Source organism: Pipistrellus hanaki (genome assembly GCF_964339955.1).
Source record: "Pipistrellus hanaki genome assembly, chromosome: 1".
NCBI lineage: Eukaryota > Metazoa > Chordata > Mammalia > Chiroptera > Vespertilionidae > Pipistrellus > Pipistrellus hanaki.
Genome location: NC_140503.1, coordinates 157,975,974 through 158,003,391, shown reverse-complemented (window position 1 = coordinate 158,003,391; position 27,418 = coordinate 157,975,974). Strand labels below are relative to the sequence as shown.

Genomic DNA, 27,418 nt, shown 5'->3' with positions numbered 1-27,418 from the left:
CACTCAGTGATAGGACTGGATTTTTAAAAGTCCCTGAAATGTGACCTTGTACAGCGATGGATTTCACGCTCTGTGATATCTTAGCCTTTTGTCAGCAGCCTTGTGACTTTTTAACTAAACAGCTAAGATACATGGTTCGTGTTCTGCCTTAACTTCGCGTTGTGTGCTGTTCCTTTCCAGAACAGCCAGGCCCTCGGAGCCCTCGAAGAAGGAAATGCTTCCCCCCACCCCTGTGTCCTCCTCGTCCTCATCCTCCCAGAAGCCAGCCAAGCCCGCCCAAAAGAGGCCACGGCGGGAAGCACATGCCTGTAGCCAGGACTCTCCCAAAAGTGCCAGTGGTACCAAGGGCAGCCATAAGGACTCCCCCGTCCCCAAGCGCAGGAAAGCCGAGGGGAAGGGCTCCGGAAGCTCCACAGAACCCAAGGTGCGTGGGCAGCCGCGTTTTCTAAGGTGGATGTGGTTATGTCCCCACATTGGCTAAGTTCCTAATGATGGTACTTCAGAGCTACTCATCCCTTCATAAGGCTGTAATGAGGTTGTGTTTAAAGTTCTACTCTTTAGAGGGAGAGTAAAAGTATATGAACATTTAGGTGTCAGTTTATTCTTAAAGTGATTCAGAAGTGAAATACCCAAATAGATGTTTTGTGTTAATTTTCTGTCAGGTGTTTCGTAGTAAGAAATGCTTACCCTGGTTTGAATATTTGATCTCAGGTACTTTCATTTATTGTAATGGGGGAAAATTATCCACTTTCCTCAAGTACAAGTTCCTCTTTCTGTTAACCTGGGTGCATGTTACATTTGGCTTTGCTGGTTATCTCTTCTCATGGACAGTTTTGTCCTATATCTTTTTTAGTCCCAGTACAGTCAAAACGTTAATGTAGCTGGGAAAGTGCCAACCTAAATTTCACAGTGTTAGACTTCCTTTTGGGGGAACTATTTTGGGCTAATTTAAGGGATGGTAAGTCTAGGTCAGTGATCCTGAATGTTAGAGTGTGATCTGTAAAATGACTTTTTTAAAGGGATCTTCTGGAGATACCACAAATCCTTTTCCAGTGCCTTCTTTGCCAAATGGTAACTCGAAACCAGGGAAGCCTCCCGGGAAGCTGGACAAGTAAGATTCTAGATGCTTCCTTCTTATCCTTTATGTGCCCGCTTCTCCTCCCTCTGCCCTTCCTCCTTTCCTTTCCTTTTCTTTGCTCCTCCCTCTTCTTTGCCCTCCTCCTTCCATCCTTTTTCACCATCTCAGTCTCCTTCAGTCATCTTGCTCCAGCCTAGTAATTTTAGGTTCATATGATTTACCCTGATCTTTCCTTCTCTTTCAGACAAGCAGATCTCCACATGAAGGAGGCAAAAAAGTTGAAGCAAAAAGCAGAGTTAATGGTCAGTCTTGGTTCTTTATCCACTTGGTAGAATGTCTTCTGATGGAATATTTGTGATCTCATTCTACTGTATTCCACATCACTAAATATAGCAGGGAAAGGGATGCTGTCATTGGCCCAAACAGAAGCGGGATCAGCAGGATCTTAGTGAGGGATAAGGGATTCTTAGTGAAGTTTTTTTCTTGGACTCCATTAATTAGTCATGGGCAAATGCACAAAGTACCTAGTCACAAGTCTTACATCTAAATGAATGGCAGTGTTGTGTTTAATACCCGAATGCTCCCTTGTCCCGCTCAGTCAATTCTTTAGATACGAAAAATGAGTCCAACTATTGGAAGTCGAACTATTTGTGTTCACCCTGAGATGTTCTGAAAGGTGAGGCAGCCTGTTTGCATTCCAAAATGATCTTAAAGTCATTCCAAAAGGACTGACCAGAGGGACCAGGAGACCGGTGCCAGTAGGTGGAGTTTAAGGTGAAGGCAGTGACTGCACGTTGGTAAACATACTTTAGAAAGTGAGCTCCGCCTGTGGCTGTGGACTTTCCGGAAGGGAGGTTTTGTTTTTAATCACATACCCAGTTAAATATGCTTTTGCATCTCTGCTGCAGTCTAATTGAGTAGTACGTGCCCTTTGTCATAGTTAATGGAACGTATTCCCCAAGCCTAAGCCCGACACATATCACCTGTTGAACTTCGTACCGCCGGAGCAGAGCGTGGGTTGCCTTTATTCTACATGCAGATCTGCCCCCACACTCTGGAGGCCCACAGAGCACTGAATCAGGTCTGACCAGGGTGGCCATCAAGGCTGTGGCCGGCTGCTCGCAGCCCTGGTCTGTGGACTGGCCTCTGTTCTCAGGTTGGGAGGGCTGGGCTGGTCCCCGTTTGTTGGGACAAAATGTTGGAGTCCTTACCGTGCTGGGTGCTACAAGGGGGTCAAAGACAAGCCCCTGAGGCCCTGTCTCTAAGGTGGCCCTGTATGGGATGGCCTGAGTGTGAGTCAGAGGACCAGGCTGGGCCAAGCAGGGGTGTCTTTTCCACCTTCCTTTCAGCAATTCCCAGGTTGTTGCTAGGGCTGTACGAATCTTTTGAGTTTTAAAAAAGTAGTAACTAGTCAGTACTTTGTCAGTTACCTAAAACTTGTCTGGACATCGGGCATTTTAAGCACTAGATTTCCTCATTATTCAAACCAGGAAGTACCGGTATTCTCTAGGGAACTTTGATTTTGTTTTGCAGTTAGTCTGTACATACACACATCTTCTCCCACAGAAGTTGGCCATATATCCCAGTGTGCCCAGAACATTCCCGATCTATGTCTGTTGAGTCCCATTGTAATAATAATGTCTCATTTTAGTCTCAAAGTAGGCCAGTTTGGACACAAAGCTGGATGCACAGCCTATTTGTAATATTCTCCCTTAATTGCACAGTATCTTAAAGATGTCCATTTCGCATTCCAAATAGTCAAGTGCACAACTGAATAGAAAGGAGTGCATTTCACTTCTACATTATATTCATTGTGATAAAGATATTAGACCTCTACCACTTTAACACTGTATCAGGACGCATGCAGTCTATTACAGGTGGAATAGATGTGCATCGTTAGCCTCATGGGGTTATCAGCCCCAAATACCATCTTTATTTGCTGATGCCACTATCTTTTTATATCCCACATTATCAAATTGAAAGCATTAGCAAAAACTTTGAATTTGCAAATGTGTTAACCAGTTGCTTGTATAACGTCGTCCATGTGCCGTGTGTCAAGAGACGTGTGCTTACCACGGTCTTGGCTGATTTGGCTGTGTTGCACTCAGTAAGAAGTGTTGTAACAAAATGTGTAGTCACCAATATCCGATTTCATTTATATTCCCTTTAAGAGACTCTTGGATCAACAATAAAGATTCTTTAGATAAAAAAAGTCAAGTCAGTTTTGTCCAATTTAAAAAGGAGTGAGAGAGGGAGTCTGGGGTTTTATCCCTGTTGGCCCAGAGGATAGCCGCATGCACTTAGCCCCGACTTGCAAAGGAGAGCCAGCCACCTGTTGGGCTTTAGGATACATGAAACGATTATTGTTTGACATTACATCTAAGATGCTCCTAAAACATAACGTTTTCTACTTATTGTAAGGTAAAACTTCAACACATACAAAGAAATTGTGTCTGCATTATCCTAGAAGTGTAGAAAATTTTCTTCCTCAGGAAAATTATGTAATGAGTAATTAGGGACACGATTAATAACAAAGGGACTATAGATTCATTGCCTTAGTTTGAATATGCGTTTTAAGGTTGTGAGAGCATCATCCTAACACAAAATTGTTTTCTTTTTCTTTTTCCTACTGAATTTTGTTTTCCTACTAAAAGAACATTTTTAGTAGGTCAGACCCGACAGGCTTTTAGCCCTGTTTAGAAGTGTGGTTTGCTCTCACACTTCTCTGTAGCCACAACTAGACTCTGACCGTGAGGGATATTACAGTGAAGAAGGTGGGTGAGAAGCTAAATAAAAGGCTGTCTTTGGCCTAACAATGACCTGTTCTTCCACAGACGGACAAGGTTGGGAAGGCTTTTAAGTACTTGGAAGCCGTCTTGTCCTTCATTGAGTGTGGGATTGCCATGGAGTCTGAAAGCCCAGTGTCCAAGTCCACGTCCAAGTCGGCCTTCTCGGTGTACTCTGAAACCGAAGACCTCATTAAGTAAGTGCCCAGTCATGTTGCCATCCTCTTAAGTACTTCTCTTTCCTCACCTTTATTGCCATAATCCACTTGAACCTAGTATAAAGACAGCTTAATAAAGGGGCGCCTTAAAAAGTTACTGATCCGCAAACGTTTTTCTTGTCCTGAACTAAAATTATAGTCTAGAGATGAATGCTAGAACCAGAGCCAGCCCCATCATTTGCCAAGTGCCCCGTGAAATGCCAAACCTTTCAGGGAGAGGTTGGTTTTTCCAGTTTGGCTTTCTTATCAGACGCCCTCTCGTCTCAGTTTAAGCTCCTGTCTTTATTATCTGCATTTCAACAAGGGACTCAGTCAGGACACACGTCTACTTGGAGTCAAGCGGGTGGACGGCCAGAGAAGAGACGTGTCCTCACCTAGTTTTCTGAGTGGCCTGGATTGTTGCTCTAAAGCCTCATTTTTTCTGCATTGCTCTCGGCTTGACGGCTTCAGGAAAAATCAATATAAAACCGAGACAGACATAATGAGATGTCTTTGTGTCAGGGATTTTCCAATTGTTTTTGTTTAACCTGATCTATCTTTATACTTCCCTATAGATCCATCATGTCATTAAAATCCTTCTCAGACCCCACAGCACCAACACAAGAGAAAATATTTGCTGTTTTATGGTGAGTACTTTTTCTGTGTTATATAGTATCACACTTCTTTTTCTTTTTTTCTTTTTTTTTTTTGTTGCTTTTCTATCTTTTATTGGTACAAAAAAAGATTTTGAAATTTTTGCTTAGCATGGAAATTACAGTGAAAGGAGATCAATAAAATACTAAGGTCCAGGGGTTAACCCCACTGATAAGTTTTATGAAATGGTACCTACTGCCATACTAATAACTCAGTAATACTTTGATCTGGTGGCTCAAATGATACCCTTGTATGTTTGTGTGTTTCTGCTGACTGAAGAGTGTAGTAAGATGTTTACAATACCCTTCCTCATGTAGATAAAGCCCAGAGTCTTCTTTAGGTTGTAAAGGGTACGATGGCTGTCTGACGTCCACCTGTTTATGTTCACAGCATGCGTTGTCAGTCCATTTTGAACATGGCAATGTTTCGTTGTAAAAAGGAGAGAGCAATAAAGTATTCTCGTGCTCTTAATGATCACTTCCAGAGTTCTCCCAAAGTTACCCAGGCACCTTCTCCATGCATTGCAAGGTAATGATACATCTAACTTACAGTTATCGGTATTGTCTTATTATTTGCCTCTTGCTTTTGCAACCATTTGTGTGTACATCTGACTTAACCTTTTTGAAAGTTGTATTTATCTATATGCTGGTTTTCTCCTTAACTAGATCATTTGATTATTTCTACTTTTTGAGGAATAATTTAAATCAAGATGTTTGCTGATTGGGTAACATAAAAAGATAATTGTAGAAACTATAGGGTCAAAATTGAGAGGATCTTTGGGCATGTCTAACCCCACAAAACCGGGGGGGGGGGGGTATGTAGGCATGCCTAACACCACAACACACCTAGAGGCAAAGCCAGGAGAACCAGCCAACGTCCCTTGTCCCTCTGGACATGTCACCTTGGAATTTCAGTGAACAAGAACTTTCCAGAAATATATGCCCTCAGCCTTTCCCAGGACCCATAGCAGTGATATTAAGGACGAACATGATTGTCTCTAGTTAAAATTTCCACCCACTTTTTGAACTGAAGCTGTTCACCTGTGCCATAAGATACTGAAAACCAATCCTTGTGCAACTGAAGATAGAATTTTCTTCCCTGTAGCACTTCCTAGTACAGGCAGTCCTCAGGTTACATCGGACTTGACTTACGTCATTTCATGGTTATGTCACCATATATATAATAGTATTTATATATATGTATGTTCCCTCATTTCTATGTATGTACATATGTGCTTTATGTTTTTTATTATTTACTTGTCACAAGTAAAGGTCCGAAATTGTTATCTTTCTTTTAAATATTTTTTACTGTTTCACTTCATTGCTGCTGTGTATGTGCTCCATGTGAATGACGTAGGTGCTTATGGAGGTGGTTTCTGACTGACGGCCAAAATGGCATTACGTCACGCCGTAGGAACGGATCTCCCACGTAACCTGAGGACTGCCTGTGTTTTTAATTCGGTTATACTCCTTGAAGTTTCCCAGTTCTGAGAGGCTTTGCTATTTTAAGACTGTCACCTAGAAGACTGTCCCATTTCCTGCACATTCAAAGGAAGAGATTCCCACGTGGCCTCTCTCTTAAAAAAAAAGTCCTGATTGAGAAGTTACTTCCTGCCTCTGAGATTCTCATGACTTCCACTTCTTAGGTGGCATTCTAAGCTCATACATGGCCAGGCTCATTATCTGAGGTAACTCTTTTCCTATTTGTCCAGCCAGTGAGCACCTTCTTTGTGCCAAGCCTTGCTTTAGGTACAGGGGACACAGCAGTAAACAGAGCAGATGAGACTCACTGCACTCACGATGCTCCCACTCCTGTCCTATGAATGCCATTCAGCGGGGGCATTAGGGCTCCAGCAGCTCAGGGGGCAGGAGGGGCACAGCATGAGGTCACTGCTGCTGACATCTTCCCGGCTTATATCTGTGAGGTCGAAGTGACTACACTTGTGTTTCTCATTGACCCACTCAAAGCACTTGTTAACTTGCATGTGCAGGGATACAGTCGAGAGGGGACAGTAGAGAGAACATCATGAATCCCCTGGCACATGACACTCCCTGGTCTCCTCATAGCGGTACTACAGCCATTCATTGATTCAGCAGATATTTCTCAAGGGCCTGCTCTTAGCACCTACTCTGCTAAGTACTACAAATGCAAAGATTAGTAAGACATGGTCCCTGCCTTCAAAGTGCCTTGACCCAGGAAAAGGAATAAACAGAAAAGTGTGGAATGTGAGAAATGCAATAGATAAGTTAATAAATGAATGCAAAGAATCAAGGTCAGTGGCAGACAGCAAGTCGTGGTGTACCCACCAATCTGGAAGAACACCAGGCACAGCAGGTGCTCCATCCATGGTCCCTGAGCCAGTGAAAGAGCCTGCGTAAGAGATAAAGAGATAAAGACCAGGTTCACGGGCAGCGTTGTCTTCCCAGGAATAGTGGGTGGGGTGGGGTGGGGAGGAAAGGACTCAGGCCTAGGGAATGGACGCTGTGCACGGCATGGGGAAGCAGGTTCAGAATACAGGCCTGCCTTCCTCATTCTGAGTCTCGTGAGGACACCTGGCCTCCATCCGTTTGGTGGGTCCCATCTCCCTGTGTTTTATAAATTCCCAAACTCCTGCTAAAGGTGAAGGATGTCTCTGTGACCTTAAAGAAATGACTGTCATTTTGGCTGGGACACACTGAAACTTTGTGTCTTGGCCTAGGGTTCCAGAGGCAAGAAATCTGCCACTTGCGGGTTTAGTGATTCACCAGTTCTCTGATCTTCCACCTTCCAGAAGCACAGGCGCACCGTCCCCTCGCTCTCCGATGCCTTCTGTCAGCTCCGTGGGCTCCCAGGCTGGCGCTGGCAGTGTGGGGGGCAGCGGGATCCCCGCCAGCATCCAGAGCATGACATCTTCCTACATCACCATCACTTCCCACATCTTTGCCGCCGTCGATCTGTGGGAACAGGCCGAGGTCCTCACGAGGAAGAATAAAGGTAAGCGGCTCTGCGGTGGTAACTTCTGGGGCATGGTGGGAATCGTGTTGTGTATAGGTTGGGTTCATTTTTTGTGTACCTGTTCACTCTGCTCACATTCTCTCCATTCCACTTCATAGCCTAGGCCCAGTTCTTCTCTGAGCCCCAAAGCATGGAACTAAATTTGTGTCGCCAGATCTTAGCAAAATTGAATTGGAAGTGGCGTCAGCACCTTGCCCTTCGGAAGTCCTGGTGCTGCCATTTCAGCCTGGATGAGATGGCAGCACAAGGGCACAGCCAGTGCGAGGTGTGAGGGAGCACAGCCTAGGTACCGGGCTTAACGTTTGTTCTCAGAGTGTGACGAGAGATGGTTAGCGACAGCACAGGCAATGTGGCATAAGTAAGCCTCTTGAAACTCGTGTGAGACGAAGGCTTTGGGGAAACCGAGGACTGGGAGTCGGTGGGGCACGCTGTAGACAGAGGAACTGTGCGTGCCGCGCCACTGTCCACTCTGATGCTTACATGGAAATGCCCGGTCTGTGCCATTCCATAGTTTTTCCTGGCTGTGGCCACTGAATTCCCTCACAGCCTCTTAGAACTTAATTTCTTAGCAAACTAAAGATGCTTTTTAAAAATATATATATTTTGTTGGGTTTGGTGTTTGTTTTTTTTTTTTACAGAGAGGAAGGGAGAAGGATAGAGAGTTAGAAACATTGATGAGAGAGAACCATCGATCAGCTGTCTCCTGCACACCCCTACTGAGTATGTGCCCACAAGCAAGGTACATGCCCTTGACTGGAATTGAACCTGGGACCCTTGAGTCCGCAGACCGACGCTCTATCCACTAAGCCAAAACAGAGCTAAAGATGCTTTTTAAACATGTTGTGTGTTTTTTATGCTTCTATTGATCCAAAATATTAATCGGGTGTTCTCCAGTGCTGGGCATTATGGATCCAACCCTAAAACAGAACCCAGGGCCTACCCTTCCAGGCTAGTGGGGCAATGTGGAGAGTGAGCGGCCATTACACTCGATGGTGATGTTTTACTGTGAGAGATGAAGTACATGCTATTTTGGGGATCATTTCTGGAACCAACCCAAACAGTTGACTCTTCGTTGCCGTCTTTATTCTCCTGCATGCGAGTGTGTTTATGTGGTTGTGGTTTTATTTCCTCTGCAGAGTTTTTTGCTCAGCTCAGCACAAGCGTGTGCACCTTGGCCCTCAACAGCAGCTTGGCGGACCTGGTGCACTACACGAGGCAGGGTTTCCAGTGGCTGAAACAAGGAAGCAGAGCGCCCTAACGGAGGCCCAGGTTGATATGATGCCTTGGGAACTATTTTGCACATGGGAAGCCTCAAAAACAGTCCAGACATTTGTCTCAGGACGACAAAACTTGAGAAGAGAAGCACCTGAGAAGGCCAGGTCATTTGTCCTCTTAAACTCTCAAGAATTGTGCGGTCATTGTCCGGGCACGATGGTTCTGCAGAAGGAGGAGCGAGGAGGCTGGCTTCATACATGATCTCCGCCTTTCCTAACTGAAGGACAGAGTGCAATGTAGCCTAAAAGGGGTATATGTGTGGTCTAGAAACATTTCCGTATTTTCTTAACCAGCAGGATGCGAGTTTCAAATGAAACGAGGAGAAGCAAATTCACGTCATCTCAGCAGCCACACTAAGTCCATTCCAAGAAGGAAATGTTTTTAACAGTGAATTTTGGGGTAGGGTTTTGTGGATGATTTTTCTTTTCGGTTTATGGGGGAAATAATTTGTTTTGTAAATTCTAACAGTCATCTATAAAACCGAAATTGTGAAGGACTCGATATACCCCACTTTCTGCTCGTGCACAGTTGCTGTGATAATACCAAGTATTGTCATAATCTAAAGCATTGGAGCTTCCTCTTCCCCCAATCGCCTGAAGTACTGCACGCTCACCAGCTCGGTGCCTTCGTGGCCGGGTTGGCGTTGACCGCTGGGTGCCGTGGGAGGAGGAGGACACAGCACGGGCAGCAGGCGGACGGCCATCCTTCCCACCCCTCCTCACCCTCAGGCAGGCGGCTGCGACCACGTTTGGGGTTTCCCACCCTGGGGAAGAGGGTGCCGACACCTCCACAGGACCAGCTGGCTGAAGGGCTTTCTCATTTTTGTTTCAGTAGAGCTGGAATTGGAGGTGCTGGCCTGTGGTCTACAGCCATGCGGTAACTCATGCTGTCTAGCCAACTCTGTTTTGTCAGTGAACAAAGACAAATGAAATCTACTAAAGAGGCTATATTTTTCTGCGGCGAATTATTTTATATTTATAGCAAAACTAGACTTTCAGAGCCCTTAGTTGTCCAGGGGAAATGTACTCCCTGAAAGGAGGTGGAGATCAGGGGGGTTAATGAGACTTAGGAAAAGCCCCCGGCCTTCCCTCCGTGTCCTCGCCGGCTCGGTGTGCCGGGCTGAGGGGCAGCGGCGCCTTCCCCCCCCCCGCTCGGACCGCACCGGTGCGGGAGTGACCTGGAACGAGAGAACCCGTCCGAGCTCCCACTTACCCGCAAGCACAGATTTTCTTTTCTGTAGACGCTCGGAAGGCTATTATTGGAAGCATTATTTGGAGTGCAGTGTTTCTTAAAAGCCCATTCTTGTTATCCCTTCTAGAGGTGGAATCTACACACATCAAAACTGAGGAGTGCTCTTTCTGCCGTTGGCTTTTCTCCCATCCTGCCCCTCTACATGTTGTCTCCTACCGGGCATGCTTGACATTTTCCTATTTATTTATGAGTGACGAAGGGAGTGGATGCCACCTTTATTTATACTGAGGAGTAAGGTCCGCAGGATGTCTGTAGGAGCTTGCGTGGTAACCTGGCCGATGCAGGAAGGGGTGTGCGGACGATGGGAGACGCCTGACTTGCGGTGTGAAGCGTGTGCCTGTTCCTTACTGTCTCCCCAGCCCGTTCTTTTGTCACCATGAACCTGCCTCGTGTTTAGGTTAAAGCCCGAGTGTTAGCAGCAGCAGTAATGTCTGAGCATGGGAACTTCATGTGTGGCCTTGATGTTCTGAAGTAAAGCCTTGGCCCTTTTTAAATGGCTCTTTTGAAAAGCACCCTGTTGTTAAGGGAGCAGTAATTGCCTGGTAGGTTGTGTGCTGTGACATTGTGTGTGCTTCTCTTCCATGTGGGAGGCAAGGTCCCAGAATCAGGTATATGTCATTATTTCACATCATCTTCCCCCCCCCCCCCCCCCCCCCCCCCCCGTGGCCAGTCCTGCCCCTCCCCGCACCGCTCCCCGGCCGTTTGGAGGGGCAGGTTCTGTCTGTGCAGACGGCTGGGTGTGTGTGTCTGTCAGCACGCCGCCAGCTCCCCGGACTGGGGAGTTTCCCATGTGATCTGTCAGCCCATGCTTGCTGTGTCGTGGCCTTATTCTTTGCGGGGGTTTTCCCCTGACCTTGGTTTTCAAATTGTGTTTGTCCCTTGAAAAACAAATGACTTTGAAGAGATCAGTTTGGACTGTTTAGATCAGCGAGGTCTGAGGGGATGGCACCCGCTGGTTTGGATCGTGGGCTGAGTAGGTGCAGGGTGGACCCTTCATGCTCCTCAGTCCTTTGGCTGTTACGGATGTAGAGAGAAGTCAGGAGGCCATGTAAAACATTTGCACTTTCTGCTGCACGCTTACATTCCAAAAGGCAAAGTTTGTACTGCGGTAGACAGTTGAAAGGACTGGGTCTGAAATGAAGCCTTTGCACCTGTGAAGTTCTTATAACAGTCGCACTGCACGCCTCAGAGCGAGGCAAACAGAACGTCCCGAGCGAAGGGTGAGTGAAGTCTTGCCTCTGGCGCTACAGCTTCCTGTCTTCATTAGGAAGCGGAAGAACTTTACCTTGTAAAAATGATGACTGTTTCTGCCCTGTCTGGAGAGGATGGCTGACCTTGAGGTTTCAGCCAGGCTCAGGGCCCTGCTAAATAACGGAAAACCCTTCACTGAGCTCCACCAGGTGGCCCTGGGTTCAGAATGTGGAAGTGTGGGCACCAGCCGTGGTGAAGAGTTGGGGTCCCGCAGGCCTATTACCAGGACTGGAACTGCAGCGGGAGAAGGACTTACTGATAATCTGATTGAATCACAATTGAATGGGAAAGAAAGCATCTTGATTTCTTTGAACAAGAGAACCTTTATTTTATAGATGTTTTGACCAAAATGTTTAGCTATTTCCCTTAGACAAATTGGATCACACTTACCTCCCTTGTTCTATATCCTTTAATTCCAGATCTCAGGATATTTAAAAGCTAAAAACCACCCCCTTCTGACAGAAAACTTGCCTTAATCGGTACCTTAAATATTAATGTTAGTCAGATCAGGAGCCTACTATTTTATTATGATTCTTGTTCAATAATTTTTAGCTATAAAAAAACCTCTTAAGCTCTGATAGATGAAAGGAGGTGTGTGTGTGTGTGTGTGTGTGTGCATGTGTACCCAAAGAATAAGAAGCTGGTTGAATTGGATATATTTATTGTGCCTTTGTTGACCACACCTAATTTTGGAATGATGCTGTATTTGGTTTGCCATGGCTTTGAGATGTTACGTGGGTCTTGGCTTTTCTGCTTCATGAAGTTGGAGGTGTACTGGTTCATCTTAAGGTAAATGAATCAAATTGGGCTTGATTCCCTGCCACCCACCACAGAGCCTGCCTTTTTCTTAAGGATTTATTTCCCAGACACTACACAAAACCTTTAAAAACTTTTGCCCCTTCATCCATTGCACTCTTTACCACTGATGAGCAGTATTTTGGTCTTGCAAGAATATTCGGGCTTCTTTTAGAAACACAGACATCAAGACCTGCTCCTGGGAAGTGAGTCGCGCAGTGGCTGTGAGCATGTCGGTGACGGTGGAGCTTGCTCCTTTCCCGTCCCCAGTGGGCTGCCTCTTTGTTTTTGGTCTTATCTAGAATCTACCGATGCAAGGTTTTTCCTGAGCCTTTTTTTTTTTTTTTTCTTTGTCATTTGCGGGAGGTGGAGTGGCAGAATAGCATGGTGTTAGGGACTTTCCTCCAAACATTGCGAGTGCGAGTGGTATTCCTACCGTATAAATCTCAAATGTGCAATCTAGGTGTGTGGGTTTCTCAGTGACAGAATGAATTGTGACCACTGGCCCTGTACCTTAGTTTTCACTGATGATGATTGACAAACACCACTTACCACCTTTCTTAAGGTGGCTGTGCATTTCCTGTTGTCCAGGAGAAACACCAGCCGAGATGCTGTTCCGCTGGGCGCCAGGTATGGGCGGGCACTGCGATGGCTAGAGAAGTGCCTCTATTTCTGTGACTAAGAGGGCGGGCAGGAGGGAGACATACAGCTCTCTATGAGCCTGGGGTGCTCTGTGCGCCGAGGGACAAGGGAGAAAGACCACTGACAGCGAGGCTGGCCAGGCCGCAGTCAGGCCTGGAGTGGCTGGCCTAAGGGAGACATTTGCTTTGCTCAAATGTAGCTGTTTAAGCGATGCTTAACACGGGCAGTATTAACTCCGCCTTTTGTTCAGGCCGTCCACATGTATTGCTAACATTACTGCACATCCCCCTCGGATAACAAGTATACACTGTTCATGTCGGTGTGTGTATGTGTGTGTGTTTATATGCGTGTGTCCCAAATCTTGTTTTAATTTTTTTTTTTTTCCTGAATGTGATTACGTTTGGATGATACCTGTGCAGGGTTGCCCTTTTTTATTTATTACCATTATATATTATATTATATTATATTTTTTGCTTTCTTATAACTTTAGAGTAAAGTCAAATCTTGGTATTATTAAAATTGTTTTTAAAAATAAATAAATTGTCCAGTTGATAAATGAAGGTCACTGGCCTATCTCTAAAATAATATGTGTGTTTTTCTTTAATTATTGTGGAATAATGTGCCAGCTATGTAGTCCACTCGGTGACTTGTATGTAGGATAGGGAAGCAGCGATGCTCTCAATGGGAAGATGTGCAACCACAGATAAAGGGACTCCGTGTATTTTATCTCCTTCAGCAATGAAACTGCAACCTGGGGCTTTTGTGAATAAAATTTAGCTGCCTTGTATAGTCCTTTGAAAGAGACACACGATCTGTGCGGATTAAAGTTTGCTTTCTTTTTTAGAAGAAAAAATTGCAAAAGATCTTTCCAAAGAGAATGTGCCACAGATCTTTTGTTCTCTGTAATGAAGATTAATTGCTGTTAAAAAAAAAAAAGTGTAATTGATTTGTTCACCTTCAAATTCCTTTTCACAAGAGGATCGAGCTGTAAAAAAAAAAAAAAAATTAATAAAAATTTAGAGAAAATCATTGCTGAATCATGCTTCCATTTTGTTTGAATAAAAAAATTTCTAACATCATTATGTTTAATACCATTTATAGCCAAGGATAGTCCGCATGAAATAATGTACCCTCGTTCGCAATATGTGTTTAATGTGTTTATAGTTAAAATGGGAAACGTGCGTGCATAGTGTGGCTCATCCTTTTGTTAGTTTATTTTCGAGATCTTAATCACACGTAAATTAGCCGGATATCACAAGTGTGGCTTTTTATCCTAACATCTACTGTCAGGTGCACCTAGGGACCAAGTTTGCCTGTTTTCCATTTGTCTGCTGGCAGACCGATTTGTAGAATGCTGATGTGGAGAAGAATCTAAAGGCTTGGCCGGCATGGCTCAGTGGTTGCATGTCGACATATGAACCAGGAGCTCACAGTTTAATTCCAGCCAGTGCACATGCCCGGGTTGCTGGCTCCATCTCCAGTGGGGGGCATGCAGGAGGCAGCCAACCTATGATTCTCTCTCATCATGGACGTTTCTCTCTCCCTCTCCCTTCCTCTCTGAAATCATTTTTAAAAATTATTATTTTTTTATTCCCCCTTGGCCTCTGAAGGAAATATTCTACCTCAATGGTTTTATGAAATCAGAAAGGCCCTAACTTCCTGAACTTGAGTTCTGGCTTTCCAGCTTGCTATGTGACCTACCTGGGTCTCTTGTTTTACAGACTGTTTATCTGGTATCTACCACGTAAAAGCAAGGATTGCATTGGGTGGTCTATGAAGAGTACTTAGCATCGTGCCTGGCATACACACTCAGAAACAGCCGGCTCCTTTAGCTTCCTCCCCATCACTGCCCCACATCATCCCAACCTCTGATCCTCCACTTCTGAGCACTGAGAAAGACCTCGCTGTCCTCCTCTTCCCTTTTACTTTTGCTCTTCCTCACATTAGGGTGACTTCTCGTGAACAAACGGGGACCCAGCCTGGGCAAGCTTGCATTAAGCTGGCAATAACCGGGAGGTATGCAAAGGCCAGTTGGGCAAAGGGAGTGTTTTAGTCCAGATGAAGCTACAGGGAAGAGATCTTTTGAAAGATGGGTTATACAATCTCATCTGAGTTCTCATCTTTTTCACAAAAACTTTGTGTCATAACTTGTTTATTACAAGTTTTTGGTAGCAGTCCATGTGTGGTTGTACCAGTTTTAACCAACCCCCTTGTTAGACTTTGAGGTTATTTCTAATTGGGGATATTATAAAGAATGCTTCCATACCATCCCTGAAGCAAACTACTTGAGCAGATTCAATAACATTTTACCTTTCTTTATTTAAATGCATGCATGTACATATTTATGCTGAGTTATGGTTTACTCCTAAAAAGTTCAGCATGCATGTCCTAGGACATTTTCCAACACAACCACAATACCCTATCATCTAAGAACATTTCTCAACATCTAATGCTTAGTCCATATTCAAATTTCTGCCATTGTCCCCACAAAGGTGTTATAGTTTACGTTTCTGAACCAGAATGCAGTCATTTCATGCATTACATTTAGCTGTTAGGTCCCGAATCTTATTCTAGAACAAAAAAAAAAAAAAAAAAAAAAAAAGACTTTTTTTACTACAATGCTCTACATCTTGGATTCCTGTTTCCCTGAGTGTTAATTCATTCCTCAACCTCCTGTGCTTCCTACAAACTGGGTTAGGTCTGCAGGGTTGATTCTATCTGGTAAGAATCCTTCTTCATAGGAGATGCTGTGTGCTTCATGAATCACATCAGGAGGCACCTGAACCATCCTTAATGATGCTGGTTGAGATATCACCAGAACTCTTGTAAACAGGCTTTCCCCTGTTCCAACAGCCTCTCGTTTAGTGATTTAGCATGCACTGGTAATGCACCCCTTTACCAATCCTCAGCATTGTTTAGAAAACGCAAATGGGAAGAATCGCCCAACTACAATAACAGGTGGGAAATGATGTCTTCATTTACATTTTATTTCTGTGGTACTGAGTGCATTTTTTTGGATCAGGTATTAAGTTGCCATTTGTGGTGGGTTATGTGGCCAATCCAGTAGGCCCACCTTGAGTGCCTGGTGATGTGGGGAAGGTTTGGTTAACGAAGGAAAGGGATGCTGAGCAGTAAGAGGAGCAGATGACCCTTCCAGGCTATTCATCGTTTTCCTTTAGATTTATATGTTCAGATAGTAACTGTGTTGTAAATATTTCTCTTCAAATTACCTTTTGGTTTTCATCGTGGCACTTTTTGACAGTTTTTAAGTATCGGTTGGCTTCTATCAGGGTCTGTTTTGACGTCTCAAGCAGGTAAGAGCTGTTTCCCAGACGCTGAGTCACATTTGTTTCCACTGCGTCACAGCTGCTCGGAGTGAGGAGTAATTTCCTGTTGTGTCGTCCTCAGTTATTTTATAAGCAAGTATTTAGCACTTTTGGAGCCTGAATTATTTAAAGACACTTGTCCACTCTGCCAAAGTCCTTGGGAACATCATTGTCACAATCTAGGTTACTTTTAGTCAGGACATCTACGTGGCCTTTAGACCCCCCAGTCCAGTCCAAACAACTCTGAAGCCCAGTGGGCCTTAGCGGTTAGCTGCTGTTTGGTTGTGGTAGGTAACTAGAACCGTCTAGTCTGTTATGTCTTAGAACAGGACTAGTTCAGTGTTCGTGGTTTCCTCGTTTAAATGTGGCTGGAAGAGAGTCGAGCGAGACGCCACGGCTCTGGTAATCAAGACCTGTGCTTGAAGTGCTTCCTAAACAGATGATTCCATTTTAGATTTAAAAGACTGCCTGCCTGCTCCAGATAAGTGCTTTAAATCACCCTTCTCTGACGGGGGCCCAGTCTTAACATCTCATTTACCTTTTTTCATGTGTGTATGTGTATGGGGGGTGGGGGATGGGGGGTCAGAACAAATTATGGGCTTGTATTTCCACTGCTAAATATTCCTGGAAACTGATCTAAGCAGCAGCAGCAGTAACAACAACAACAACACACACACACACACACACACACACACACACGTACATGCACACACATATTTCTACATCTGTGGACATGGAAAACCAATTGGATGCAACTACATGGGCTTTAGAAAAATGTCTTTAACTCTCCATCTCCGTGCTTTTCCATCTTTGTCCTGTAGTCTTCCCAGAAGCCCCTCTTGGAGGAGGACTTGGTACCGGGATTGTACCTGAGAACATTGCAGGCCTTTCACGGGAGCAAGTGACCTGGTGGCGCAGTTTTGCAGACGCTCCCAAGCTACATACACAGGATCATTTTGGAAATTTTTTTTTTAAATACTGTTTTCAACCTGATTTACAAATAGTTTAGTTTTTTAAAAGAATCAAATGACACAAAACCATATAGAGCAAAAAGCACAAGGGCAAGTCAACTTCATCCCTCCCTCCCCCAGAGTTAACAGCCGTTAAGTTTTGTGGGTTTTTAATGATATATTTTTATTGATTTCAGAAAGGAAGAGGGAGGGAGAGAGAGAAACATCAATGATGAGAATCATTTGGCTGCCACCTGCCTCCTACTGGGGATGGAGCCTGAAACCCAGGCATGTGCCCTGACACTGGTTCATAAGTTGATGTTTAACCACTAAGCCACGCTGCTGGGTAGGCAACAGCCATTAAGTTTGGTGCATCTTCTTCTTTTGGGCACTTACCCATTGTTCTCCCCCCTCCCCTTCTTGTCTACATTTTCACACTGCTTTTAGCAATTTGGTCCTTTTCTCTTTTTAGACAAACTAGCTAAAGGTTTGTAAATCCTGTTGCTCTGCAAAGAAACAACTTTGTTGCATTGATTCCTGTTGTTTTTCTATTCGTTTTTTTTTCTCTCTAGCCTTTATTTCCTTCCATCTGCTTGCTTTGAATTTATTTATTTTTTTAAATTTATTGATTTTTTAGAGGGGAAGAGAGAGGGATAGAGAGTTAGAAACATCAGTGAGAGAGAATCATCGATTAGCTGCCTCTTGCACACCCCCTACTGGGGATGTGCCTGCAACTAATTTACATGCCCTTGACCGGAATCGAACCCGGGACCCTTCAGTCCACAGGCCGACAATCTATCCACTGAGCCAAACCGGTTTTGGCTTACTTTAAATTTAGCTTGCTCCTCTTCTACTTCCTTAAGATCTAGTTAGGTTATTCATCTGAAATCTTCCTTGGTGTGTGCACTCATAAATAACCCTCTCAGCACTGCGCTCACTGCATCCTCTATGTTTTTGCTATGCTGTGTTTTCATCGTCATTTGTCTCAAGGTATTTTCAGATTTCCCTTTGGTTGAAAGCAGTGGAAAAGTGCCTTCCAATAGGTAGGGTTCAGGTTAGGAGGGATCGAGAAACCCAAAGAGCTTGAGACTTTGTGCTATAAGCAGTGTTTATATAAACTTTAAAAACCCAGGTGTTATATGTTTGTGTCTCCCCCCAAATCCCAAGTTTAGATGTGATCATGCAGGTGGAGCTCCATGATAAGCTTTGTGTCCTTTATAAGAGGGCTCCCTACCCAACCCCCTCTCACCCTTCCCCGAACTTGACCATGTCAGCACCTGATCTCCGACTGCCCAGCCTCCAAGACTGAAAAATAAATGTCCCGTGTTTAAATGCCCTACCGAGGGCACTTGGTTACAGCAGTTTCCCAAACTAAGCCATCAGAGAAATGTCTTTCCCCCAGTGTCCAATATAAATATTCTCTTCAGACCATGAATTAGGAAATTGAGCAGATATAATAAAAAATATGTTCAAAAGTGTCATCTCCTGCTCTAGCCCGTTTGTCTCAGTGGATAGAGCACTGGCCTGCTGACTGAAGGGTCCTGGTTCGATTCTGGACAAGGACACGTACTGCGGTTGCAGGCTCAATCCCCAGCCCTGGTCGGGGCACGTGTGGGAGTCAACCAATCGATGTGTCTGTCTCTCCCCTGCCATTTCATTCTGTAAAAATCAATGGAAAAATATTCTTGGGTGAGGCTTACAAAAAAATAAAGTGCCATCTCCTCCCAGCAAAGACCTCATGCCTAGAGACATTGGGTGCATGCTCTGGGGAGACAGCTGTGTGATGGGGGGGGGGGGGGGAGGGAGGGGGGAAACAGGAACAAATACCAAATAATCTAAAGCTACACATAAAGAAACTAGGAAAAGAGGAATAATCAAAACCCAAAGTAAATAGAAGGAAAGATGAATGAAACTAGGCTGGCTCCTTGAAAGAATAAAACTGACAAGCCTTTAGCAAGACTTATCAAGCAAAAAAGGGAACATAAAAATCAAATAAAAGAGATTACAATTAACAGAAACACAAATCACTAAAGAATACTATGAATCATATGCCAGCAAACTGGACCATCTGGAAGAAATGGATGAATTTCTGGAAACACACAACCTTCCAAGACTAAACTAGTAAGAAACTGAGAATCTGAATGAATTACTAGCAATGAAATTGAAGCAATAATCGAACCCATAGACAGACAAGTATGGTGATGCCTGGGGGTGGGGCTGAGTGGAGGTGGGCAAAGGGGGGCGGGGGACATCTGTAATAGTGTAAACAACTAAAAGTTAAAAAACCAAACAAACAAACAAAAAACCTCCCAACAAACTAAAACCCAGGACCAGATGGCTTCACAGGTGAGTTCTACCACAAACATTTAAAGAGGAATTAGTACCTATCCTCAAACTATTCCAAAAAGTTGAAAAGGGACACTTCCAAACCCATTCTGTGTGTCTAGCAAAACCCTGATATAAAAACAAAAGACATTACACAAAAAGAGAATTACAGGCTGTTATGCCTAATGAACATAAATACCAGTATTTAAAAAAAAAAAAAAAAAAAAAAAGCAAACAGAATTCAACAGTACATTAAAAGGATTACACACCATGATCAAGTGGGATTTATACCAGGGATGCAAACGTGGTTCAACATCTGCAAAAACAAAGTGATTCAACAAAAGAGGATAAAATTACATGATTACCTCAATAGATACAGAAAAAGCATTTGACAAAGTTCATCCATTGATGATTTTAAAAACTTTCAACAAAATGAGTATAGAAGGAACTTAACCTTGACTTGATAAGGGCTACACATGTATGACAAGCCCACGGCTAATATACTCACTGGTGAAAAGCTGAAAGATTTCCCCCCAAGATCAGGAACTAGACAGAATGCCCACTCTCGCCACTATTATTCAATACTAGAGGCCAGGTACATGAAGTCAGTGCATGGGAGGAGGGTCCCCTCAGCCCAGCCTGCACCTTCTCCAATCTAGGTCATCCTTCTCACAATCCAGGGCTGCTGGCTCCTAACTGCTCACCTGCCTGCCTGCCTGATCGCCCTTAACTACCCCTCCTGCCAGCCTGGTCACCCCCAACTGCCCCTTCTGCTGGCCTGGACACCCCCAAATGCCCCTTCTGCTGGCCAGATAACCCCCAAATCTCACCTCACCCCCACCCCTGGCAGCCTGGTTGCCCCACGCAGCTGTTCAGTCATTATTGTGATGGCATCTTGGACAATTTGCATATTCCTCTATTATTAGTATAGATAGTATTGGAAGTCTTAAAGGATTCAGACAAAAGAAGTAAAAGGCTCTCAAATTGGAAAGGAAGAAGTAAAATAATTTGCATATGACATGATACCCTATATAGATAACCCTAAAAAAATCCACCAAAAATTAATAGAATAAATAAAAGAACTCAGTTAAGTGGCAGTATACAAAACTATAGAAATATCTTATGTTCCTATACACTAATAACTAATACTCAGAAAAAGATTTTAAGAAAATGATACCATTTACAATTACACCAAATAAAAATAAAATACCTAGGAATAAATTTAACCAAGGAGGTGAAAGACCTAAACTCTGAAAACTTTAAGACAATGAAGAAAGAAACTGAAGAAGATGCATATAAATGAATGGATATGCCATGCTCATGGGTTGGAAGGATTAATATTAAAATATTATATTACTCCCCAAAGCAATCTATAAATTCAATGTAATACTGATGGCATTTTTCAAAGAACTGGAACAAATAATCACCCAATTTATATGAAGTCACAAAAGCCCATGAATAGCCAAAGCAACCTGAGAAAGTACAAAATTAGAGCTATCACACTACCTGATTTCAAACTCTACTACAAAGCTAAAATAATCAAACAATATGGTACTAGCACAAAAACAGACACATATATATAAAAGCCTAAGTGAATGTTTGTTCAACCATTCAACTGGTAGCTATGACATGCATTGACCACCAGGGGGAAGGTGCTCAATACACAGGCATGGAAACATGGAAGAGACTGATGAATCTCAGAGGAAGAGGGGAGAGGGGGGAGAGAGGCAGGAAGAGATTAACCAAAGATCTTACATGCATACTAGAGACCTGGTGCATGGATCAGGCTGAAACCAGCAGTACAACATACCCCGAGAAGTCCCAGATTGTGAGAGGGCATAGGCCAGGCTGAGGGACCCCATCAGTGTATGAATCCATGCACCGGGCCTCTAATATATCAATGAAACAGAATAGAAAGCCCAGAAATAAACCCTCACTGATACGGCCAACTGATCTATAACAAAGGAGGCAAAAATATACAATGGAGCAACGACAGTCACTTCAACAAGTGCTGTTGTGGGAAAACTGGACCACTCTTTTATACCACATACAAAAATAAACTGAAATGGGTTAAAGACATAAATTTAGGGCCTGAAAGCATAAAACTCCTAGAAAACACAGGCAGTGAACTAGAGGCAATCCTTGGGTTACATCGGACTGGATATACGCTGTTTCATGGTTACGTCTCAATCTTCCATTTATTTATTAAAAAAAAATAAGTTCCATCTTTTTGACGTATGTACACATGTGCTTTATGTTTTTTATTGTTTTATATTTACCACAAGTAAAGGTCAGGAATTTTTATCTTTTAAATTTTATTTTACCGTTTCACTGCATCACTGCTGTGTGTGTGTTTCATGTAAGTGACGTAGGTGGGTCCGACTTACAGTGAAAATCACGTTACGTCATGCCGTGGGAACCGATGTCCAACGTAACCTGAGGACTTACTGTATGTGACATCAGTCTGCGTAGGATCTTTATGGAAACATTCATAAACCTTTTAAAGAAAATAGCATAAAACAAAATTTTTAAAGTCATGAACAAGGTAAACTTTAAAGGTTAAATTCTCAAAGTTAAAATGGACAACAGCATGAATTCCCCCAGGATCTTCCTCTGAGTTAGTGAGTAGAGGGTTAAAACAAAACCTTAACTCAGAAGCCAGTGACTTGGCAGGCTGAATGGTACTTGGTCCAGCTGGACGCTTGTCACTTTCACAAGAGTGCAGGCAACACAACCAATCAGAAACCAAAACAGCAATCACTCCTACCTTGTGCCAGTCACCTGAGTGCCTGGTGCCATAAAGGAAATGCCTGGAATATATGCTCTCCTCAAGTCTATGTAGTAAAAACATTGCAATCTAATATTTCCGTTAAATATGATACGTTAGAGAGATACCCAGACCTTTCTAATAAGAACACCCTCTTTTAAAATCATCATCTGGGGCAGGGAGGAGGGGTTCTGAGCATTTGTTACCTTCCATTATTCCAAACAAATTTATAACACTGTCTTCAAATCTGCAGAACTGGACGGGCAAGCATGGACTCCGTACTTACTTTAAGGTAGTGTCTCTGAGGAGAGGTAAACAATACTGTCCATTTACATAACTTACCAGACTTGCTTCCAAAACAGGATGAAATTTGTCCCTATTAAATAATTCCAACATCTTCCTAAATTGTTTTGGCAACAATGGCAAAATCACCGAATTAATAAAAATCTCTTCCTATACCTTAAAAAGCAATGTTTCTTATAGCAACATTTAAAAAGTTCTGATCCATGTTGAAAATTATTTTAATCTATATAATAGAGGAATATGCAAATTAGCCAGGACGCCGTAACATCATGACCAAACAACAGGGACCTGAGGCTGCATGGTGCCTGGCCGGGGCAAGGGACCTCAGGCCACACCCCCTCAGCCCGGCGCCAGGCCAGGGGATCTCAGGCTGTGCCCCCCACCCAGCAGGGCTTGATGGGGGACCTCAGGCAGTGCCCCCTGCCCTGGCACTGGGCTGGGGGACCTGAGGCTGTGCTCTCTACCCAGAGGGACTTGACGGGAGCGGGGCCGGCCCGATCTGGTTCTCATCCAATGGGACTGGAGGCAGCCTTGTCTGGGTCTCCTGTGTTTTTTGTTTTTGTTTTTGTTTTTGTTTTTTTTAATTTTACATTTTTTTATTTTATTTTTTTATATTTTATTGATTTTTTTATAGAGAGGAAGGGAGAGAGATAGAGAGCTAGAAACGTCGATGAGAGAGAAACATCGACCAGCTGGGGATGTGCCCGCAACCAATGTACATGCCCTTGACCGGAATCGAACCTGGGACCTTTCAGTCCGCAGACCGACGCTCTACCACTGAGCCAAACCGGCTTCGGCTGGGTCTCCTGTGTTTTTGAAGTGCATGTGGGTGGTGGGAGGGGACTTGACTTTAGGTCCCATGGTGCACCCCAGACTCTGACAGGAGGGAGATTTTCATATACATTTTACTAATTTTCTTTCATCTCTGACACTATTATAGAGAAAGGGCAAATAGCAGTATTAAAATATTTCCTCTAATTCCTTCCCCTTTAATGTGCACAAATTTTGTGTACTGGGCCACTAGTCTTAGAATAATTCCATTTCCCCTCTCCATACCCATGCTTATCCTGAAGTTGAATCAACTTTCTCCTATCCAAACCTTATACCTCTTTAACCACCCCGACTGCTAGCAAGTGGACTGATCCATATTTATAATGGAGTAGAGTTGCTGTCTACCAAAACGAAATAGAGATGGCTGGTTCGGCCTTCTTCCTCTGGCCCCCACATGACTGGAACAGTCAATCAGCCATGGTCAGGTCCATCCTTCATGCTTTCTACTATTGGTGCTCACGCATTTGCATGTGTGCATATGTATTTTGTGTACGGGCACATACACATACGTACATGACCATTTTATAGACCTATGTCAGGATGGTAAATGCATTGCACTGAGACACAGGAAGTCAGGAAAACGTCACACATGTACGTTCTCTCCACTTTCTAAAAAAGAAGTGCGACATTCTGTTTAAAGCAAAACTTGTAAATTCTTCCTTTAAACCGCTACACATTTGATGTCACTACCCCCATTTCCTGAAGCCACATCTCTTTTGCTTCCTCAAGGAGTACACCCCTGGCGGGATTCCTTTCGGAGCTCCCGTTCGTTCCTCACTGTTTCTCATGTGCTCTGTGCTCTCTCTATTGCAACAGAGCCGGGGGGCAGCTGAGAGCCAACTCTCCTAAATCTTACCTCTTTCCAGGTATCTTTACAAAGTGTTAGCTCAGAATACCAAAGAGCCACTAGACATCCCACATGTGTGCAATTCATTAAAAAAAAAAAAAAAAAAAAAAAAAAAAAGACTTCACATCCAATTCCTCCAGTAAGAACTACTGTACTTACTCCTCCGGTTCTGGTTTGAAAGGACGGAGTAGGTGTGAGTGAACACAGCTGTCTCTGGCCTTGTCCTCCCTTCCTTCACAGGCATGAGCCCCTCCGCAGGTGTGACCCTCCTGCCCCAAGATCTAAGCGCAGGAGGAGGAGGAGATCTGAGGCACACGAGCTTAGTTTGGATATAATGCGCCTTCAGGGATTCAATAAAAGCCACAGCGAGCAAGCCAGCTCCTGCGGGTTATTAACGGTGGTAATAAGGAAATCATTTTGAGCCCGGGCCTCAAATTGCACTACGTGTGCTAACCAGTGCAGGCACAACGGGAAAGGAATGTAAAAATTTAACAAGTTTTGGCTTCAGGCGTCTCATTAGTGCCCTTATTCCAAGTGTAATGTGCAGGATGCACCACTAGAGAGCAACCGTTCCTTTCTGGGAAAAAAAGACTGCAGAAAATGCAATGATTTAATGACAGTAAAGCTACCACTTTATACCCAGGAGCAAGTCAATGGAAAAGAAGGAAGCATTGGAGAGAATGAAGAGAAACCAGCAACCTCCTAGTGTACCGCTAGGAATATAATATACATAGCCACTGTAGATAACTTTGGTGTTTCCTTTACAAGTCTGTTACAGCCCAGCAAGCCCACTTGCACGAACCTACCCCAGATAAATGAAAACGTGTTCACACTGAGACATGTCCATGAACATTCATGGCAGCATAACAGCCCCAGACTGGACACAATCCAAGTGACCACCTGGTGAATGCATAAACAAAACGTGGTTTATGCACGCACTGGAATACTATTCGGCAATAAAACTACTACAGTATGGATGAAAAGGAGCCTCCAAACATGATGCTAAGTGAAAACAGCCAAATGCAAAAGACAGAGAGTATGATTTCACTTATGAAATGCCCAAAGGGGCACGTTTATAGGGAGAAAGCACATAGATGGTTGCAGGGAGGGGCAAAGTGGAGACAGATGAGCAGGTCTGGCCTTCTTCCTCTGGCCCCCATGAGGCTGGAGAAGTCAGTCAGCCATGGTCAGGTCCATCCTTCATCGCTCCTGAGAAGGCTGAAGGGAGGATGAAAACGTCCGAAATCTGGATTATCATGATGTTGACACAACTCCGTATGTTTACTAAGTCATAAGCTGTAAACACAATGTGTGAGTGTCATATACATTTTACCTCAAAGTAAAGATGACTTTCACCGAGCTAGCACTGCATGAGAAGCGAAGAGAAACAAAGAGAAGAAAAGCTGCGGCCCTGTGTTAGAAGGTAACACAAACAGCCCCTGTGTCCGTCAGCCCGAGCTCTGGTTTCCAGGCAGGAAAAAGGACCATTGTTTGCCGACTCGGGGGAAATCGGGGAATTTATGGCCAGGTAAAAATGTTATTACTTTTGGCCAGAGGCCAAAACAGAAACTTTTTTTTTTTTTTTTTTTTTTTTTTTTTTTTTTTTTTAAAGAAAGGTTGCAAAGTTTCAAGTAAGCAATTCTTTTCTGAACCTACATCGGTACACGGGAGTCATATTTATGAAGGGATTAACAAACATCAATGTGCCAAGGATTGTGTGTATAAAATAACTGGTACTTGAGACATCGAGGGTAGGAGTGATTGAAACATCTATGCCAAGCGATCTTACATTTCATGAATTATCCTTTTACAAACTCCTAAATTTACTCAAAGTTTCAGGTATGAGAAATATCTGGGACCATTCTGCTAAGGTCTACTAAGATACTCAAAGTTTACAGAGTGGTCTTTGGTACATAGAGAAAGGGAGGTGAATGTTAAAACTGCCCCCACTTTTGGATCTAGGTGGTAGAAGCAATGTTCTGCTCTTGGGCTTATGAAAACCTAGATAACATGAAGGGCTGTCCTATTAATTACCACTAGTTCTTGGATAAGCGATAAGACACATTTTAAATGCTTTACTGAATCCTCAGGAAAACTAGGACCTCCAAGGCGAGGAGTCACACCTGAGCACCTGAATTAGGAAGAGAGAGCTGAACCGTCCCAGGGGCAGTTGCTGGCCTGCAGAAGTGCATGCAAAACCTCTCACAGGGAACATGCCCAACTTAGAACCTCTGGGTTCCCACAGGTTCAACTAAGTGTGAGTTTACAAAATAAAATCATCAAACTCAGGGAAAACATTCAGCGTCAGTAGATTTAGACTCCCAAAGACAAGATACTAGATTTATCAGCCACAGGGTATAAAGTATAATGAATATGCCCAAAGAATGAAGGAGATACAAACAAAAAAAAAATTAAGAATAAGAATCTATCAAATGACCAACCTTATCTAAAAGAAAATGAGATAAGAATTTTGGAAATGAAAAACATAATAATGGAAATGAAAACGTCAATGATTTAACAGCAGATTACACACAAATGAAGTGAAATTTAGTAAATAGAAGATCAAGTCCCAGAAAAAGAGAACAAAGGTAATATTCAAAGAGTCCATGGCAGAAAATTTCAGAGCAGAAAAATTACCAATATAAGACGTACAATGCAGACCAGAAGGACAAATACAAAAACACATCTAGAAGGCCTTACAGTAAAATCACAGACCAGAACAGGCAAAAAGATAAAAGCAGCAAAGAGAAAAAGGGAGTCATTCCAGAGATAGCAGCTGCCTTCAAATACAAAGGAAACGGTGACAATGGAATAATTTCAGAATACTGAGAGAAAACTAACTAGAACTAGTTAAACTATCAAATAAAATTATCAAGAGTAACAGTAAGTGTTGTGGTCCCAAAATATGCTGAGTAAACATCAAAAGCATTCTTACCATGCACATAAAGATAATTATGAAATGATGGATGAGTTAATTAACTTTATTGTAAGAATCAGTTCACAAAGTATTGATGTCAAATCATCACATCATACACTTTAAACAGATAAAATTTTGTCTGTTTTCTATACTAATAAAAGGGTTACTAATTAGACTGGGTTGACCAGATATCTTCCAGTCATCTGGTCCTCCTTCGGACTAAGCCACA

At 43.4% G+C, this 27,418-nt stretch overlaps 1 protein-coding gene across 6 annotated transcripts in view; it reads left to right on the top strand.

Moving 5' to 3' along the window:
• The window catches only part of AFF1 (ALF transcription elongation factor 1), a 199,450-nt gene extending 187,349 nt beyond the window's left edge, over positions 1 to 12,101 (top strand). For all 6 annotated transcript variants that reach the window (XM_084881675.1, XM_084881677.1, XM_084881678.1 and 3 more), the window contains 8 exons: positions 181 to 424; positions 1,020 to 1,111; positions 1,323 to 1,380; positions 3,913 to 4,061; positions 4,637 to 4,708; positions 5,106 to 5,243; positions 7,486 to 7,688; positions 8,846 to 12,101. In XM_084881675.1, the coding sequence (XP_084737801.1) occupies positions 181 to 424; positions 1,020 to 1,111; positions 1,323 to 1,380; positions 3,913 to 4,061; positions 4,637 to 4,708; positions 5,106 to 5,243; positions 7,486 to 7,688; positions 8,846 to 8,967 (1,078 nt within the window). In that variant the 3' untranslated portion in view covers positions 8,968 to 12,101. The remainder of the gene's footprint in view (positions 1 to 180; positions 425 to 1,019; positions 1,112 to 1,322; positions 1,381 to 3,912; positions 4,062 to 4,636; positions 4,709 to 5,105; positions 5,244 to 7,485; positions 7,689 to 8,845) is intronic.
• The last annotated feature ends 15,317 nt before the right edge of the window (positions 12,102 to 27,418 follow it).